The following is a 16,982-nucleotide window of genomic DNA, read 5'->3' on the forward strand; positions in this document are numbered from 1 at the left end:
TCTGTAAGGGATGAAGAATTCTCAGTGAGTTCTGTCTTGGCCTCTGATGTCATCCATGCAAATCGAAAAGATATTCCCTGTATCTTCAGAGTAAGTATGTATGTTTAAAACTGATTGGCATAAGCAAAGCTTGTTAGCATGGTGCACTGGGATTGAGCCACACACACTTTCCTTCATTTTCTAACATTTCTCACCATGACTAACACTGATCTAGTTCCACTCATGCTAGCAGTGATGTATTAGTGTTGCTGGAGTGCCTCAAAACCTGAGCCATGAACCAGGACCTAAGAGTGATAAGCACTGTAAAACAGAAGAAGATGGGCCCCTGCCCCAAAGTGACTACAATCTAAGTAATGTTTCAAGAATATACTTACTCATTCTCATGGTAAAACTACTTTTGACACCTTTTACAGGATCTGCAGTGTACCTTTCACTGATCTTTTGTTTTTAATCTTAGTGAAGTGTCTTTTCTTTCTTTGTTATTCTTTAGTTCTGTGAGGCTCTGGTACACTTTTCTGACCTTAATATCCCCCCACAGCTGTGGTTCATATTATTCTTTGAACTGTAGTGCATACATTTATTGCATTGTACATCGCTTTGTTGATTATATGGGCTTGATCCCTGCCAGCTCCCATTCGTGTCAGTGGATGGGAACTGAGTGCAAAATGTACATAAGAGATCTGCATTGTAGACCTAACAGTAGGATTTTACCTTTTTTTTTTTTGCTTATATTCTTGTCCTTTATTTGCTATGCAGTTCCCACAAACTTTTCATTGCTTTATTTTTTATGCCGGTCTGATTCCCCTCTTATTAGCTTCTAAGGCATTGCTCCATGATCCCATTCAAGTTTATTCAATGCTTTTTCTCTTCTTCTTTTGTTCGCTTTGCTGGAACAAAAGAGAAGCCTGAAATACAACACTGCATCCAGAGCTGTAGGGAAGGTCGAGAGTGAATCCTGACCCTACCATAGTCAATGGCAAAATTTCCACTGATTTCAATAGGCCCAGAATTTCCTCTCAGATTCAGAATTCTAGGTACCTCTCTTGATGAAACTCAGCATCTTCACTTCCATTTATTTTAGGTCCTCTATGTGCTAGCAGATTACATTATCATTATGTAATGCTCAGATTCTGCCCCGTGTACTGTACACCTGCTAACTTAAATTTTTCTTTCCGTCAAAACCAAGTGATGAATTTCTTCCTTTCTGTTTCCCCTGTTTGCAAGTATGGAAGGGAGCAGCCCCATGCCATGGGAGGAAGCATTTTGCTAGATGCATACTTTTCACTCTGTGACCAGGAGCTCCAGTCTCCTGTTACTGCCAATGATTCCTTTTCTCGCACTTTTTAGAATTCAGTTACACCCTCAGCTTCCTTGTCCCTTCTAATTGGGCAATTCAGATTTGGTTCAGACCTTTAAAGGTGTTGTCTTTGATTTCAGGGCATTCTAATTGTGCCTTCTTTTTCTTTTCGTAATCTTCCTTTTCAAATCCGTATCCCGCAGTGGCCTCCCACGCTGATGTGGAGTCCTGGGCATAGATCCCTTCAGGACTGGATTAGTGTCTTGCTCCTCTTCAGCTGTTTTCCACTCAGTCTCTAAATTCTAAACAGTTCAGATTACTTAATGCTAGTGGAAATACTGTAGTGAGTGATGCTTTAAAATTCAAGGGATTTTAATGGTCTGGGTGGAGATTGGCCCTGTATCTAGGATTTTATTTAGCCTCCCCTGCTATTCAGTCCGTCATTTTTATTATGGGCCTGGTCCTGAATTCAGATCTGCATTTGTATTCCTTTACTCTTTCTAGTTTATATAATGTCTTAATTGCATGACTTCAACTTTGAGGCAAAGTCTGCATTCCTTCATTGAGCAAAACTTCTGCTGACTTCGGTGACAATTTTTGGTGGTAAAAGACTGCAAGATTTGACCCTTTGCTATAGGAGCCATCATCAGATTCTCTGGATGTTTAGCCCAGTTCTTCTTCACTTTACTTATTTTCATCGCCTAATAATAGTCCCAGTTTTATTTAAATTGCTAGCTCATTTCTGTGCAGTTCTCTGTTTCTGGCTTTCTCTCTACAAATTAAAACTCTTACCCAAACACATCCCTATCAACCAGTAAGTTAGTCGTAGTGTTGTTGTAGCTGTGTTGGTCCCAGGATATTACAGGTGGGTGAGGTAATTTCTTTTATTGGATCGCTCAGGTTGTGTCCCACTTGGTTTGGGGAATAAGGAAATTTTGAAGCACGAGGTTTATTTTGAAGCACCAACGTCTATACAACCAGTCTGCATTTTGAAAGCAGCACTTTCGAAGCGTGACCGGCCATCATTATGCTAGTGAGGCACTGAATGTGCATGTCAGCACCTCATTAACCTGTTTCGAAGTGCTTCATTGACATGCCCCTACTGAAAGTAAGAGGCATTTGTAGACATGGCCTCAGTGTTTTGTCAAATTTAGTCCATTCCATTCTAGGGTTCTATTTATTGTTTTAAAATCCACAGAGTCTCTGAAAACTGAAGTGTCAGCAAGATTCTTAGATTTCTAATGTGCCACTGAATTATTTGGTCTTGATCATGCCACTGTTAGTATTTCAGAGAATATTTTTCTTATGTTCTTTTATTTCATCCTCCTGCAGTAAAAGCTGTGTTATCCAGAATTTGGATAACCATCAAATTCAACTAACCAGCATCTGCTCTGCCAGTGGCCACCCAGACAGAGCTGGCAGAGTGGGGCCAGGATGGCTAACTGCCTCACCTGGGCTGGCTAAGCTGGGCCGGTGACTGCGGGACTGGGGCAGCCAGCTGACTGGCCATGGGGCCAGCTGTCCAGTCCAGGGTTGGCAGCAGCTCTAATATTTGGCAAATTTGATTATCCTGCCCCCCCCAGTTCCCCAGGGGTGCCAGATAAATGTCCTCAAACCTGAATTTCAGGAGCTCCAATCTGCTTCCTTCTGTTGTAACTGGTTCCAGTGAGGTCCAAGACTATTAACTGCTCTCAATTTCTACCAGCAGCTAGCCCACCTGGGATGTGATGTCACCCACACACCTAGAATGCAGAAGGCAACAAACCATGCAAGATTCAGGGCCATGATTGAACACTATACAGCGTCCATTAGGAAGTACTGAAACCCAGTATTGCAGTCTCCCTTTTTGTGCACCCCAGCTTCTGTCCTTCATCATTTGCACTGTGCTCTGTGGTTCCATAATTGTTTACTTCCTTTTTCTTTGTCAGTTTCTCTTGCCACTGAGAATGTGCTGACATTCTTTTATTTTCTTGCTTCCTGGTAGTAAAACACTTCCTTCTTTTTCTTCAGTTTTTGATTGCACATGTAACGCTACCCTCCCCCTATTACATCATGGTCCCCTGACTAATTTCAGAGAGTCGCTTATAGATAACATATACAAATATAGCAACTGCAAAAAGAACATGGAAAACACAGTAAAGATGGCTTCTCACGTTTGCCATTCACCATCTCTTGATTAAGTGAGCATCATTTAGATTAAACTCAGCATTAGAATTTGGAGGAATTAAATATTTTACTCTTTGAGACTCTTTGCATTCTTTTAGAGTTCTCTTATTCAATACAACAAACAAAATGTTACCAGGAAATTGAAGAAAAAAAGTAAAATGAACTAGACTGTGGTAAAGAAAATCCACTATATCCCAGTTTGATTCAGTTGTTCACAAGGAATCACATGAGAAAACACCCAGGCATTATATCTTGAACAGACTTAATTCCTTGGGAGACAAAGGCTACGTCTACACTTACAAAAAAACTTCAAAATGGCCATGCTAGTGGCCAAATACTAATGAGGTGCTGAAATGAATATTCGGTGCTTCATTAGCATGCTGCCTGCCGCAGCACTTCAAAAGTGCCACAGTTTGCTCGCCCACAGCTCATCTACAAGGGGGGGTCCTTTTCAAAAGGACCTCGCAGAGTTCAAAATCCTCTTATTCCTATTCAAAATCCTCTTATTCGTATCAGCTGATAGGAATAAGAGGATTTCAGTGTTTGCAGGGTCCTTTTGAAAAGGACCCCCATGTAGGCGAGCCGCAAGCAAGCAAACAGCAGCACTTTAGTGGCATGCTAATGAGGGACTGAATATTCATTTCAGCGCCTCATTAGTATTCTTTGATTTGGCCATTAGCATGGCCATTTTGAAGTTTTTTGTAAGTGTAGACATGGACAAAAACATGAAACAGAAGTTTACATCTCTGTGGAGCCCATTGCTTGGAGCTTTTTCTACTTTATTCTCCTGCAGTTAAAATAACATCAACAACTGTTACTGTAAATCCATTACAAACAGCCCACTTGAAAATGAACACATCAGATGCAAATCTTCAGATGACCCCACCCCAGAAAGAAATAAAAAATCAATACAAGATACTTTGCTTATCTGTGGTTTCTCCTCTCTTACTTGTTAATGCCTCATCACCTTCCCCAAAGTCTCTGCAAGTTACAATCTCTTGCAAAAAACTAGCAACTTCATACTTCTGTGGGGTCAGTGACAATTTCTCACTTGTATTTTTAGTGATTTAGGTAGAATAAATCCTAAAATACTTTCTGGAAAAGATCTTTCAGAACTTTTCCTTAATCAGTCTAGTAAGTGACATTAGGATTTGTTCTAAGGGGATAGATATACCCTTATGACAAGCATTGCAAAACAGGAAAAAAGTTCCAAATAATAGTGAGCATTTTAATACAATTTAGAATTAGATTGCTGGATTTACAGCCACTAGTGTTAGAAAAGTTAAATGCAAGAAAGAAAAAAAAAGGTTGAGTTTTATATTGAAGTTTCAAGTCAGAGATGGTTTTTTTCTTTCACGTGTAGTCAAGAGGTCCAGCTGTCTGAAAAGTTTCACAGGCCTGACTTGTTCATGCATAGCTCCCATTACATTAATGTTAACAAGAATGTTAGTTGTGCACCAAGTACAGAATAGTCTTTCAAAAAACTTGGTAAGAATGTTTTTCATTTAAAAAGCTGCCATAAGACATAGATATCCTAAGTAATTTAGAATCATAGAACACTAGACTGGAAGTGACCTTGAGAAGTCGTTGAGTCCAGTCCTCTACCTTCATGGCAGAACCAAGCACTGTCTAGACCATCCCCCACAGATGTTTGTCTAACCTGTTCTTAAATATCTCCAGTGATTGAAGATTCCACAACCTCCCTAGGCAATTTATTCCAGTGTTCAATCACCCTGACAGTTAGGAAGCTGTTCCTAAGGTCTAACCAGAACCTCTCTTGATGAAGTTTAAGCCTATTGTTCCTTGTCCTATCCTCAGAGTCCAAGGAGAAAAATTTTTGTCCCTCTTTCTTTTAACCCTCTTTTAGGTACTTAAAAACCACTATCATGTACCCTCTAAGTCTTCTCTTTTCCAAACTAAACAAGCCCAGTCCTTTCAGTATTCCCTCATAGCTCATGTTCTCTAGACCTTTAACCATTCTTAGTGCTCTTCTCTGGACCTTCAGTGGACCTAGCACCTTTAGTGAAAATCTCTAAATTGTACCCTATTATACACCTTGGTATAATTTAGAGACTTCCACTCTAAATTATACCCTTAATAACAAATCCACTTAAAATAACAAATCCACCTTCAACAGTTTATTTTTGCATGGATTTCAGATGCAGAAACCTAGTTCTTCAGTTGATTAACTACAGATCAAGTCATCATCTAATGAAAAGGATTTTGATAGCCAGAGACCTGTGTTTCAATAGCTAATGATGAAGCTTCTTTTCTTTTGTTTCGTAAGCATATGCATTTAAAACTTTTTCAGGTTACAGCTTCCCAACTCTCTGCATCCAGTAATAAATGTTCGATCCTGATTCTGGCAGACAGTGAGAATGAAAAGAGCAAGTGGGTAGGAGTGCTGAATGAATTGCATCGGATTTTGAAGAAGAACAAGCTCAAAGACCGATCAGTATATGTTCCCAAAGAGGCTTATGACAGCACCCTTCCTCTCATCAAAACCACCCAGGCAGCAGCAATCATAGGTATGATGTTGATAATCTGCCATAAATGATTCTTAGGCGTTACTGGACTTGGTTACAATGTTAATACCTTCTACACTCTCCTTTCTTCCTAGGAAGTGCAACAAGGCCTTGTTTCAGAAAATTATGATGAGCCATGAATTTGCATCTCGGTCTTTTTTTTAAATGTAGAGAAAACTGATTTGTAAATTGGGGAAGTGAAAGGGTCCCAGGTGCCATGTTAAAGGTGCATCCTTCCAACTATATTTATCACAATCTGTGTTTTTCACACATAAATGATGGAGAGTTGGTCTCACTATAAGCAAAAAATAGTTAGATTCAGTCCCAGTTTCCTCTCACTCTGAAAAAATAAAGCTTCTGCCTATGGTTTCTGTTATTGCAAAATAGATGTTCATACACTTAAACAGAAATGTCAATAAAAGTTTACATTATGGGGCCAAATGATTAACTCCCATTTATTATGTTTATTATTAATTGTGCCCCTCAACATTTGTTAACTTAGTTTTGCACACACAAATAAATAAATACAGGAGCAAAAGCCACATGTGCAAATAATGGATTTGCACATTCAAAATAGCAGTGCTTCTAAGCCCCAGTCACTCAATTTAAGCTAAATACAGAGATGCTCCTCATCAGTTTTTACTCAGGCAAATTTCCAGCAAAGTCTATGAAACAAAAGAGAATTTGCCTGAGTAAAATGGAAAAAACAAAGGTGGGTTAGAACATTAGGATTTGGCCCTTCTGGAGTCATGCTCAGAATCTGGACCCTAACGTAGGAGGTATTGTTGGCTAAAATGTCAGCATGAAATATAGTTTGGGTAGAAGAATTACCCACACAATGAAGTAAATAACTCTCTAGACTGGCTACTGAATAACATCTGCTGAGCATTTTAGCTGTGTCTACACGTGCACGCTACTTCGAAGTAGCGGCACTAACTTCGAAATAGCGCCCGTCGCGGCTACACGCGTTAGGCGGTGAGACGTCGAAGTCACTAACCTCATGAGGGGATCGGAATAGCGCCCTACTTCGACGTTCAACGTTCAACGTCGTTCAACGTCGACGTTCAACGTCGAAGTAGGGACCGTGTAGACGATCCGCGTCCCGCAACGTCGAAATTGCCGGGTCCTCCATGGCGGCCATCAGCTGGGGGGTTGAGAGATGCTCTCTCTCCAGCCCCTGCGGGGCTCTATGGTCACCGTGGGCAGCAGCCCTTAGCCCAGGGCTTCTAGCTGCTGCTGTGGCAGCTGGGGATTCATGCTGCATACACAGGGTCTGCAACCAGTTGTCAGCTCTGTGGCTCTTGTGTTGTTTAGTGCAACTGTGTCTGGGAGGGGCCCTTTAAGGGAGCGGCTTGCTGTTGAGTCCGCCCTGTGACCCTGTCTGCAGCTGTGCCTGGCACCCTTATTTCGATGTGTGCTACTTTGGCGTGTAGACGTACCCTCGCAGCGCCTATTTCGATGTGGTGCCATGCAACGTCGAAGTTGAACATCGACGTTGCCAGCCCTGGAGGATGTGTAGACGTTATTCATCGAAATAGCCTATTTCGATGTTGCTACATCGAAATAAGCTATTTCGATGTTGGCTTCACGTGTAGACGTAGCCTTTATGCCATATGTCAGTATGGATGAGGCTGTTGGAAAGTGTGGTATGTTTCTCAGTGTTTGTAGGAAACCCTGAAGAGCATTCCCTTGTTGCATTTCATTACTAATATCCTTGTGGCTGAGGAGTGGGCATGATTTACACTGTATTTGGTGAACACGGCTCCTAAAATAGCTAAAAGAAGCACCACAAAGTGAGTTAGCTATACAGAACTTCTTTCACTTCTTTGTCATCTCAGGACTGAAGGGACAGCTTCTATTAGCACTCCTATCTGGTGTAAGTCCAGAAAGTCAGAACCTAGGACAGAGATTCAGTCCAGATCTATTACATGGACAGGCACAGATTCTATAATTTGAGTATTTATACTTGATGTTTTATTTGTTTACTGTAAAGTCAGTAATGTGCTTGAGTACTCTGAAGAATCCTTACAGATAATGTTACACAGTGACATTTCTACTACCATGAAAAATAGAAGAGGCTATGATATTTCTTTGTTTTTCTATGAAACTAATAAAATAGGAGGCTGCCAATGCTTTTTGTCTTCAATAAATGTTTTGGTTTTGGAGGACAGGATTAGAATTCAAAATTATCTTGACAAACTGCAGAAATGGTACGAAATAAATAGGCTGACATTCAAATGCAAAATACTACACTTAAGAAGGAATAATCAATTGATCAAACACCAAATGGGAAATGACTGCCATGGGGGACCTGCAGAAAAAGATCTAGGGCTTATAATGGATGAGAAATTAAATGTGTCAACAAATGTAAAACTGTTTCAGTGTGTGGATTAGCAGGCTGTATTAGCTGGAGTGTTGTAAGCAAGATACAAGAAGTAATTCTTCTACTCTACTGGAATCCTGTGTGCAGGTCTGGGTAGCGCACTTCAGGACAGATGTGAGCAAACTGGAGAAAGTCTAGAGGAGAGCAGCAAAGAGTAAAAGTCTAGAGAACATTCCCTGTAAGGAAAGATTGAAAACATAGTGCCTATGTCTACACTAGTCCCTTCCTTTCAGAAGGGGCATGGTAATGAGGTACGTCAGAAAATGCTAATGAGGCACTGACATGAATATGCAGCACATCATTAGCATAATTGGGGCTGCGCATGCTCTGCAAGCACTGCTTTTGGAACACACGCCACCCATGTAGATGGAGGCCTTTCAAAAGGAACCCCCTGACTTCGAAAGCCACTTCTTCCTATTTGGTTTTAGGAAGAAGGGGCTTTTGAAGTCGGGGGGGGGGATCCTTTCGAAAGGCCTCCGTCTACATAGGTGGCATGCATTCCAAAAGCAGCACTTTCGGATGATGTGTGGCCCCCATTATGCTAATGAGGTGCTGCATAGTCATGTCAGCACCTCCTTAGCATCTTCCAAACTACCTCATTACCATGCCCTCTGAAAGGAGGGGGCTAGTGTAGACGTAACTAATTTGTTTAATCTGGAAAAGAGCAGCCTGAGGGGGAACATGATCACAGTCTTCACATGTGCAACAGATTGTTATAAAAAGAAGGGTGCTTTCTTCATCTACTGAGAATGTAACAAGAAGCAATGGACTTAATTTGCAGCCCGGAGATTTAGGTTAAATATTAGGAATAATCCCTTAACTAAAAGGGTGATAGAGCATTGGAACAAATTACCTAGGGAGGCTGCAGACTCTCCATCACTGGTGCTTTTTAAAAATAGGTTAGATCAGCACATGTCAGAGATGGTGTAGAAAATACTTAGTCCTGCCTCAGTGCAGGGGACTGAACTAGATGATCTTTCTAGGTCCCTTCTAGTCCTACATTTCTGTGATTTTATGATTTACTGTGAGTGACTGAACTTCATGTATTAACAACATGTGTCTGCTCTATGTTCCTCTTTTGAAGCAGTGTCCAAAGAGAAATGGCTCACCTTGTTTTATTCATTTACTGTCATAGATCATGAAAGAATAGCTCTGGGCAATGAAGAAGGGTTGTTTGTTGTACATGTCACCAAGGATGGTAAGATATAAATGAATTACTAATACTAATTATACTAGTCAGCAAAAAGATTATTTAAGTTTTGTTCTCTTTCACTGTCTCCTAGACCCCATTGTGTAAGTCTATGGCTCCAAAGATGATTTTACCAACTGCTAGCTGTGTAGCTTCCACATGGGAGCTGATGACCAAGCTGTTCTGTGATGTATCTGCCTCTGGCATCATTGCCAGTCATAAAGATTCTGGAATTGAAATGTAGCTTTCTTTGCTATACTTGCAAGATTTTCTTGCATTCAGTAGCATGGTCTCTGCAGATATAGCAGAAATAAAAATGCGTTAATTATGTATCGTAAGTAAACCCAGCACAATGGTGCAGACTTGCTTGCTCAGTAAAAAGAAATTTTACTTCGCCACTTTTCTGACGAGAATCACTCTTCGAATTAGTGGTTTTCATATGGAATTTGCTTTAATCAGTTGGCAAGAGAAATCCACTTCTCCCTGACACAGCAGTTAAGAAGAAGAGCTACATAATTGACTAAGATCACTATACAGGTCCTTGAGCAAAGGAAGAGGACAATCAGAATTTCGTCTTTCTAATACAGGAACAAGTGGGAAAATGAGTGGCTTTGTGTTGTAATTTTGAGACTGTGGGTATGTCTTCACTATGCAGAAGATCGACCCAATCAGGGTTGGTCTTCTGGAGTTTGATTCCATGCACCTAGTGGAGATGCACAAAATTGATCTAATGGGGTCCATAGCTGACCCCTATACTCCTCAGTCTTGCAAGGAGTAAGGGAGGTTGATAGGAGAGTTTGTAGGTAAGTCAGTTCCAGCTACACCATCGCTGTAGCTGGAATTGCATATCTACAATTGACTTTAACATCTTTTGTAGATCTGGCCTGTGTTTATATGTTCCAAGAAAGTAGCAAAGGGTTTTCTTTGCTATTCCCCTTCAAGTTAAACATTTTTGAAAGAATTTTTAAATCAGAATGAACTTTAAGATAGGTTTACATCAGTTTTTGTTTTATAGAGATTATTCGTGTTGGTGACAATAAGAAAGTTCATCAGATTGAGCTCATCCCTAATGAACAGCTCATTGCAGTGATCTCAGGACGAAACCGTCATGTACGGCTTTTCCCTATGGCAGCCCTGGATGGAAGAGAGACTGAGTTTTATAAGCTGGCAGAGACAAAAGGCTGCCAGACAATAGTTTCTGGACAGGTACGCCATGGAGCACTCACTTGCCTTTGTGTGGCTATGAAAAGACAGGTTCTCTGTTATGAACTGAATCAGACCAAGATGCGTCACAAAAAGATGAAGGAGATCCAAGTCTTGGGTAATGTCCAGTGGATGTCGGTCTTCAGCGAGCGGCTCTGTGTGGGTTACCAGTCAGGGTTCCTAAAGTATCCCTTGCATGGAGAAGGAAACCCACACAGTTTGCTTCACCCGGATGACCACACGCTATCATTTATCACACAGCAGCCAACTGATGCCATCTGCTCAGTTGAAATCTCAAATAAAGAATATCTGCTGTGTTTTAGCAGCGTTGGGGTTTATGTTGACTGTCAGGGCCGAAGATCTAGACAACAAGAATTGATGTGGCCTGCAACACCATCCTCTTGCTGTAAGTGTCTCTGTATATAATGTAATATTATATGTGTATATGGTTATTAGTTACTATTGTCTGTATTTGAAATGTGTATGCAGTGCCCCAGGTACACTTGCAAGTTTGTATTACCTAAACTTGGGTCTGAGTCTTTGGCTGTGGCCACACTTGTCCAAATGGCCATGCTAATGGCCAAATTGGAGGATACTCATGAGATGCTGAAATGCATATTCAGCACCTCATTAGAATGCTGCTGGCTGCGGCACTTCAAAAGTGCTGCGTTTCGCTCACGCACTAGTCGGCTACATGGGGGTCCTCTTTGGAAGGACCCTGCAAACACTGAAATCCCCTTATTCCTTTCAGCTGATAGGAGTAAGGGGATTTCTAAGTCTGCGGGGTCCTTTTGAAAAGGACCCTCATGTAGCTGAGCCATGCGCGAAAAAGTGCGCCTCATTAGTATCCTCCGCTTTGACCATTAGCATGGCCATTTCAAAGTTTTGGCCAAGTGTGGCCACAGCCTTTGTGTCTAGTCAAAGGGCCTAGTTTTACTCTAATGTAACTGACTTACACTGCTGTTAATCAGAGAACAATAGAGACTCAGGATTTTCAGAATTGAGTACCTAACATCAGCTAAATGACTGGCCGAATATTCAGAGTGATTGAGACCCGTGTACTTGGACTGAGATTCATAAGGTTTTCTTACATTCAGCGCTTCTAAAAATATGTCACTTTTATTTGGGAGCCTAAATTTAGGCCTCCAAAAATGAAGATTTTGATCAGCATCTACAGCTGTCAGGGTCATGCTGTACTGGTTGTTTGATTTATACCTATCTCTAATATTATTGTTGGGTTTCACTCCTTTCCCCATCATCTCCATTTTCTCATCACCCAATTCCTTCTTTTCTTTCCCTTCTTCACCCCCCCCCACCTCCCCAAAAATACATATATCTGGAAACATGAGGTATTGATCATATATGGCATGAGTTTAAGAAAAAAATCATCTGGCTTATCAAAACATGCCAAGGTTTCTTATTCCAAGAATGTCTCGTTAAATATTTACTACACATTTTTCCAGGACATGACTTTCAGTCTGCAAGAGTAAAGAAAACAAAAACCCATCATACTTTGCTTATACCTTTAAAAGATGGTCTGAATTCATTTTAAAATAAGTTTAAAGCATACAGAGGTCCTAAAATGTGCCAGTTAATAAGCATGGTATTATGTATCTTTTTATAATTGAAATTCTTTCTTCATTGTGAAAACAGCATACTTAGCCCCCGGGAAAGGAGGAAGGTTTCACATTGCATGAGCGTAGCCCCTTTTAGCTACTAAAGTAGTAGCACTGAGAGACTCCAAAGGGAAGTCTATCAGCTATTCTTATCCAAAAGGATGGTGGCTGCAGCCTTAGAGACTTGACTCTTGATCTGAGCTTGGGGAAATGTATGCTGCCTGTGCAAAGGATTGAGATTTTCACTAACAGGCCACCAGTTCAAAGATACCCAATCTGCTCATTACTATTGTTAAATATTTTGTTTGCCTCTCTGAAACAAGTTAACGTTCTAATTCCATTTCCTAGTGAGCGTACATCCAGTCTCTAAAGCTGCTATCACAGATTGAAACCTTCAATAGTAAATTCATCCAAAAGGACAAATCCTGTTGGCTAGGGATCACCATTAGATTTAATTCCACTGAAACAAAATTGAGGCATGCTAGAAAGGCAACATGCTATTTCTTCCACATGGTAGGTGATCTGAAGATGAATGGAGGGCTTAACTCTCTAGAGCTGTCACTCTTACACATTTTATCAGCACTAAATTCTGTGAGGATCTAGAAAAAAGGAAATGAAAATCAAAACCAGGAGAAATGTGAGGACTGTCTTTTCACTTCCTGGCTCCCACTGCTGTTCAGCAAAGGTTGGTTACAAAAACCAGTAAAGGTCACAGTGTCCTTGCCTACCAACTCATTTAATTTAAAAATCCAAAAGCACTTCCAAGCAAAGAAATGAATAGTTAAAGGTACCAGAGAAAGAAACATTAAACAAAAATTTACCTTTAAATCAGAATAATGTTAAATGATTTATAGCTCAAAGGAACTGTTTATGTAGAGTCTTAGGAAAATTAATTGTTCTTATTTGCCTTAAAAATAAATCTTATGGCAATTTTGAAGTCAGTCCAACTTTCTATGCACATGTTATGGGGCTGCCAAAATACAATTTTGTGATGGAAGTCAGTTGCTTGTGCTTCTCCAGACTTGGAAGCTAGCCCAGATTCTCAGAAGTACCGGTAATACCTGGAATATATTCCAATGAATGCAGTTTAATTATCCTGAAGAAAGTCTGTTCTATGAATCTTTTGTTGGCCAAGTACATATGACAATATATTTAATCCTTCCTTCTCAGGTTACAATGCTCCATACCTCTCAGTATACAGTGAAAATTCAGTCGATATCTTTGATGTGAACTCCATGGAATGGATTCAGACTATTCCACTCAAGAAGGTAAATAGCCTTGGGCAGCAAAGGATTTTGGTGAAGCTCTGATACTCTTAAGAAATATGTCTAAAAAGTTGATAGCAGCTGGGGTCTAGGACATCATTAAAGAATATGCTTGAACTGAAAAGAGTTGCTAATACGAAGATTAACATGCATGATTTTAAATCAGAGCTACATTTATTTGCTGTCTGCTTTGGCTACAGTTTCAACATCGTAGATAAGTGAGTGATACCCTGGAGAGTCCTTTGGATTTGTTGGCTTTTTTATAGAATATTAGTGTTTGAATGTTTACATGTCATTTCATAGAAGTTGATTATTTCTGTGTTTATCCATAACTTAGTAGATGTTACAGACTGAAAAGATCTGAACAAGTCTTGCTTGCCCAGTTTGGAATTTCAGGCTGTTATGATTAGAAACACTTCAGTTGGACCAGCACAAACACTACTGGAGCCAGAATGCTTTTTGGAGCACTGGTCCTACATCAGTGATAAGGAGGAAGTATTTTCCTTGCAAAAGTACAACACAGGACAGCAAAGAAAATCTTTATGCTGGGAAAAATAAGTCACTTCACTAATACTATATTTTTCTGCACTCAGATGATTAAGAGTTGAAAACTGTCATGGCTGTGGCTTGATTAACTAATGTGTTACTTAAGTTTTAAGCAGGCAAAACATTTATTTCCTGCTTATCAAGTTGAAATTTATAATCTTTTGATTATTGGTAAACACAGAATGGTAGTGTAACAAATGAAGCCACTTTTCAGCAGGATAGGAGCTGCTACCTATAGGAGACTCAGAGATGATGATTTGATAGATTGTTTTTGAATACGATATACAGTTTAAATAGAGCGAGAAAAGGTTGTCATCTTTTGAAATTTGAAACTGCAAAAATGTGTCTGTTATGACACTGCTGTACAGAATCATCACGTTGCAAATGATGCTGATGACATGATGCTGGCTCCCTGACAGAGGTATCTTACTGCTCTATGCTTAAGATCTGAAAAAGAAAATTGACTCCATGCAAAATTATATATTTGAATCCTGAGACTTCAGCGCTCCATCATTTAGTTAAATAAGTATCTATATGGTGTATAAATTACATAGGTGAAGTTTTGAAAACCAGGATTGTCTCTCTATTGGGTGACAAAGATGAATTATCAGTCGTTACAACAGCAGAGATTTCTCATGCGCCATGGCCAGAATTTCTTTTATGTTGCTACTGTGCTGTGTACTCTGCGCCAGTTGGCACCCCCTCCTCCCTGCCCACCCCAAGTCCACCTCTGAGATGACTATATCTCAGTAATGCTTGTTTTATACCATTTGTAATGCTGTTTGGGGTGTCTTGAGATGAGATGCACTATATACACATGATTTATTATCAAGATATTTGTTTTCAATTGTTCCAGGTACGACCATTGAATACAGAGGGATCACTAAACCTTTTAGGACTGGAGACAATTCGATTAATATACTTCAAAAATAAGATGGCAGGTAAGTAAGTAAGCAGAATTTACTACTGTTGTTGCTTCTTTTGGAAGAGTATCTTGCTCTGGCCTCAGTTTTTGAGTTGTAGAATATTATTTCTCAATCCCCTCTTCACTTATTAAGTTGGAAGCAAACCAGCCATTGAGATACCACAATGATTTGGAAAAACATAATAGCCTTCTTTAGCTAGGCTGAACTTTTTCTCTTTTCAAACTTGCAATGTAGAGTGTGATATTTTTAAACTTAACTTTAAAGGGATTAAAAAATATTAATTGGAGGCCACCCCAAGTCCCAAAATATTAATTGGAGCCCACCCCAAGCATCTTAGCTGTGGTCTTTAGTTTTTTTGGCAGTAAAGCAGAGGATTAGTGCAACTAAAAAAGCTGTTAAAATCTAAAATCCGTTCCCTTCAAAAATTATTTCTAAAAACACAATAGGTAAAATGTAGGCTTCTACAGGGTTTTCTCTAATTCTGGCTTAAAATCATTTTTGCACACATCTAGCCCCCTTCCCGAGAATCTTACCCTGTGACTCAGAACCTGTTAGTGACAGAAAACTATGCAGTACCATTCTTTATAATATGGTGACAACAGCCATCTGCATTTGTGTTCTGAAGTGTTGACTTTGAAATGTTGACAATTTCTTAGGCTTCTTTATAGCACACTGCTTTGAGGTGTTTGTGTTGCTTTCTTCAGTAAAAAAAAATGATGAGCTAAAATATAAGTTTCAAACACATTTTTGTTGTTTTTTACTTTCAAGTATTTGTACTGTTGGTGTTTGAAGATTTTTTCTTAATTTTCTGTTTATTGGCAAATTAATAGAATGTGCCATATACTACACAAATAGCAATAGTAACATAAGCTTAAGTAGTATCATGATCAGATACTACAGTTAAATATATAAAATTGATCCATAGAAAGGAGAGAGAGTAACCAGTTTAATAATTTTACTGTTGTCAGTATAAAAATATAAATGCACAATAAACAATGATTGCAATGGAATATATGTTTATAACTAGACTCACAAAAAGCCACCAGTGGCCTATAAAAGTTGAACTAAGAGTAATACAATTTTCAAAAACAGAGTTAAGTATCTGTTGAGTTCCAGTTGTTGGTGAGCAAATTATTACAAGTGGGATGGAAATGCTAAAGAAGAACAGTGTGCAGGAGTTTGTACAGATAATTTGCAACTCTAACTAAGGGCTGGGAATTGGATCACAAGCTAAACCACCCCACAGAGCAGTGAACAAAACAGGTCCTCTCTACCCTTCAGTATCTTTCAAAAAAGGCTGTCAAGCCACATGCGTTCTGCAAGTTTATCTCCTTTAAGGTTGTAATTTTTTTTATGACTAGCATAAAGTATGATTTATAAAACCAGCCATTAATCTTAAGGAGAGAGGGAGTGAGATGCAAAACAGTTCGGCAGCTGGCAGTTTGCGCTGGATGAGTTCCTGCATGGTACATGTGTCTGTAGGTTCCACATGTTCCAAACCAGAGATGCAGTCTTAGCCATGTTTGACAGTGAGATTCCTGTTGTTTGGTTAACATTGCTAAAAATTATATCCCCAAGGTTAGGTCTGCACATCAAAGTTTTTTCAAGATAACAGCTGTTATTTCAAAATAACCTATCGTCTGCATAACGCAACTGCTGTTTCAAAATAAATTAAAACTAGCAGGTGTCTTATTTCAAGGCTGAGGTTGGTAAACCTGATGTCACGAGATATAGTGCTTATTCCGAAACAGTTATTTTGCAATAGGTGCTGTTATGACAGGAAATAGAGCCTATTTCAAAATAAGCCATAAGGCATCCAATGGCTCTATTTCAAAATGGGCTCTATGGCTATGGTTACGCTGACCT

At 39.7% G+C, this 16,982-nt stretch overlaps 1 protein-coding gene across 7 annotated transcripts in view; it reads left to right on the forward strand.

The window, feature by feature from the left end:
- Positions 1 to 16,982, forward strand: part of CDC42BPA (CDC42 binding protein kinase alpha) — a 312,667-nt gene that overhangs the window by 263,034 nt on the left and 32,651 nt on the right. For all 7 annotated transcript variants that reach the window (XM_074989868.1, XM_074989866.1, XM_074989861.1 and 4 more), the window contains 6 exons: positions 9 to 90; positions 5,775 to 5,991; positions 9,507 to 9,569; positions 10,576 to 11,169; positions 13,550 to 13,647; positions 15,047 to 15,131. In XM_074989868.1, coding sequence (XP_074845969.1) covers positions 9 to 90; positions 5,775 to 5,991; positions 9,507 to 9,569; positions 10,576 to 11,169; positions 13,550 to 13,647; positions 15,047 to 15,131 — 1,139 coding nt within the window. The remainder of the gene's footprint in view (positions 1 to 8; positions 91 to 5,774; positions 5,992 to 9,506; positions 9,570 to 10,575; positions 11,170 to 13,549; positions 13,648 to 15,046; positions 15,132 to 16,982) is intronic.

The sequence above is a fragment of the Carettochelys insculpta genome, chromosome 3 (genome assembly GCF_033958435.1).
Source record: "Carettochelys insculpta isolate YL-2023 chromosome 3, ASM3395843v1, whole genome shotgun sequence".
In the NCBI taxonomy this organism is placed as follows: Eukaryota; Metazoa; Chordata; order Testudines; family Carettochelyidae; genus Carettochelys; species Carettochelys insculpta.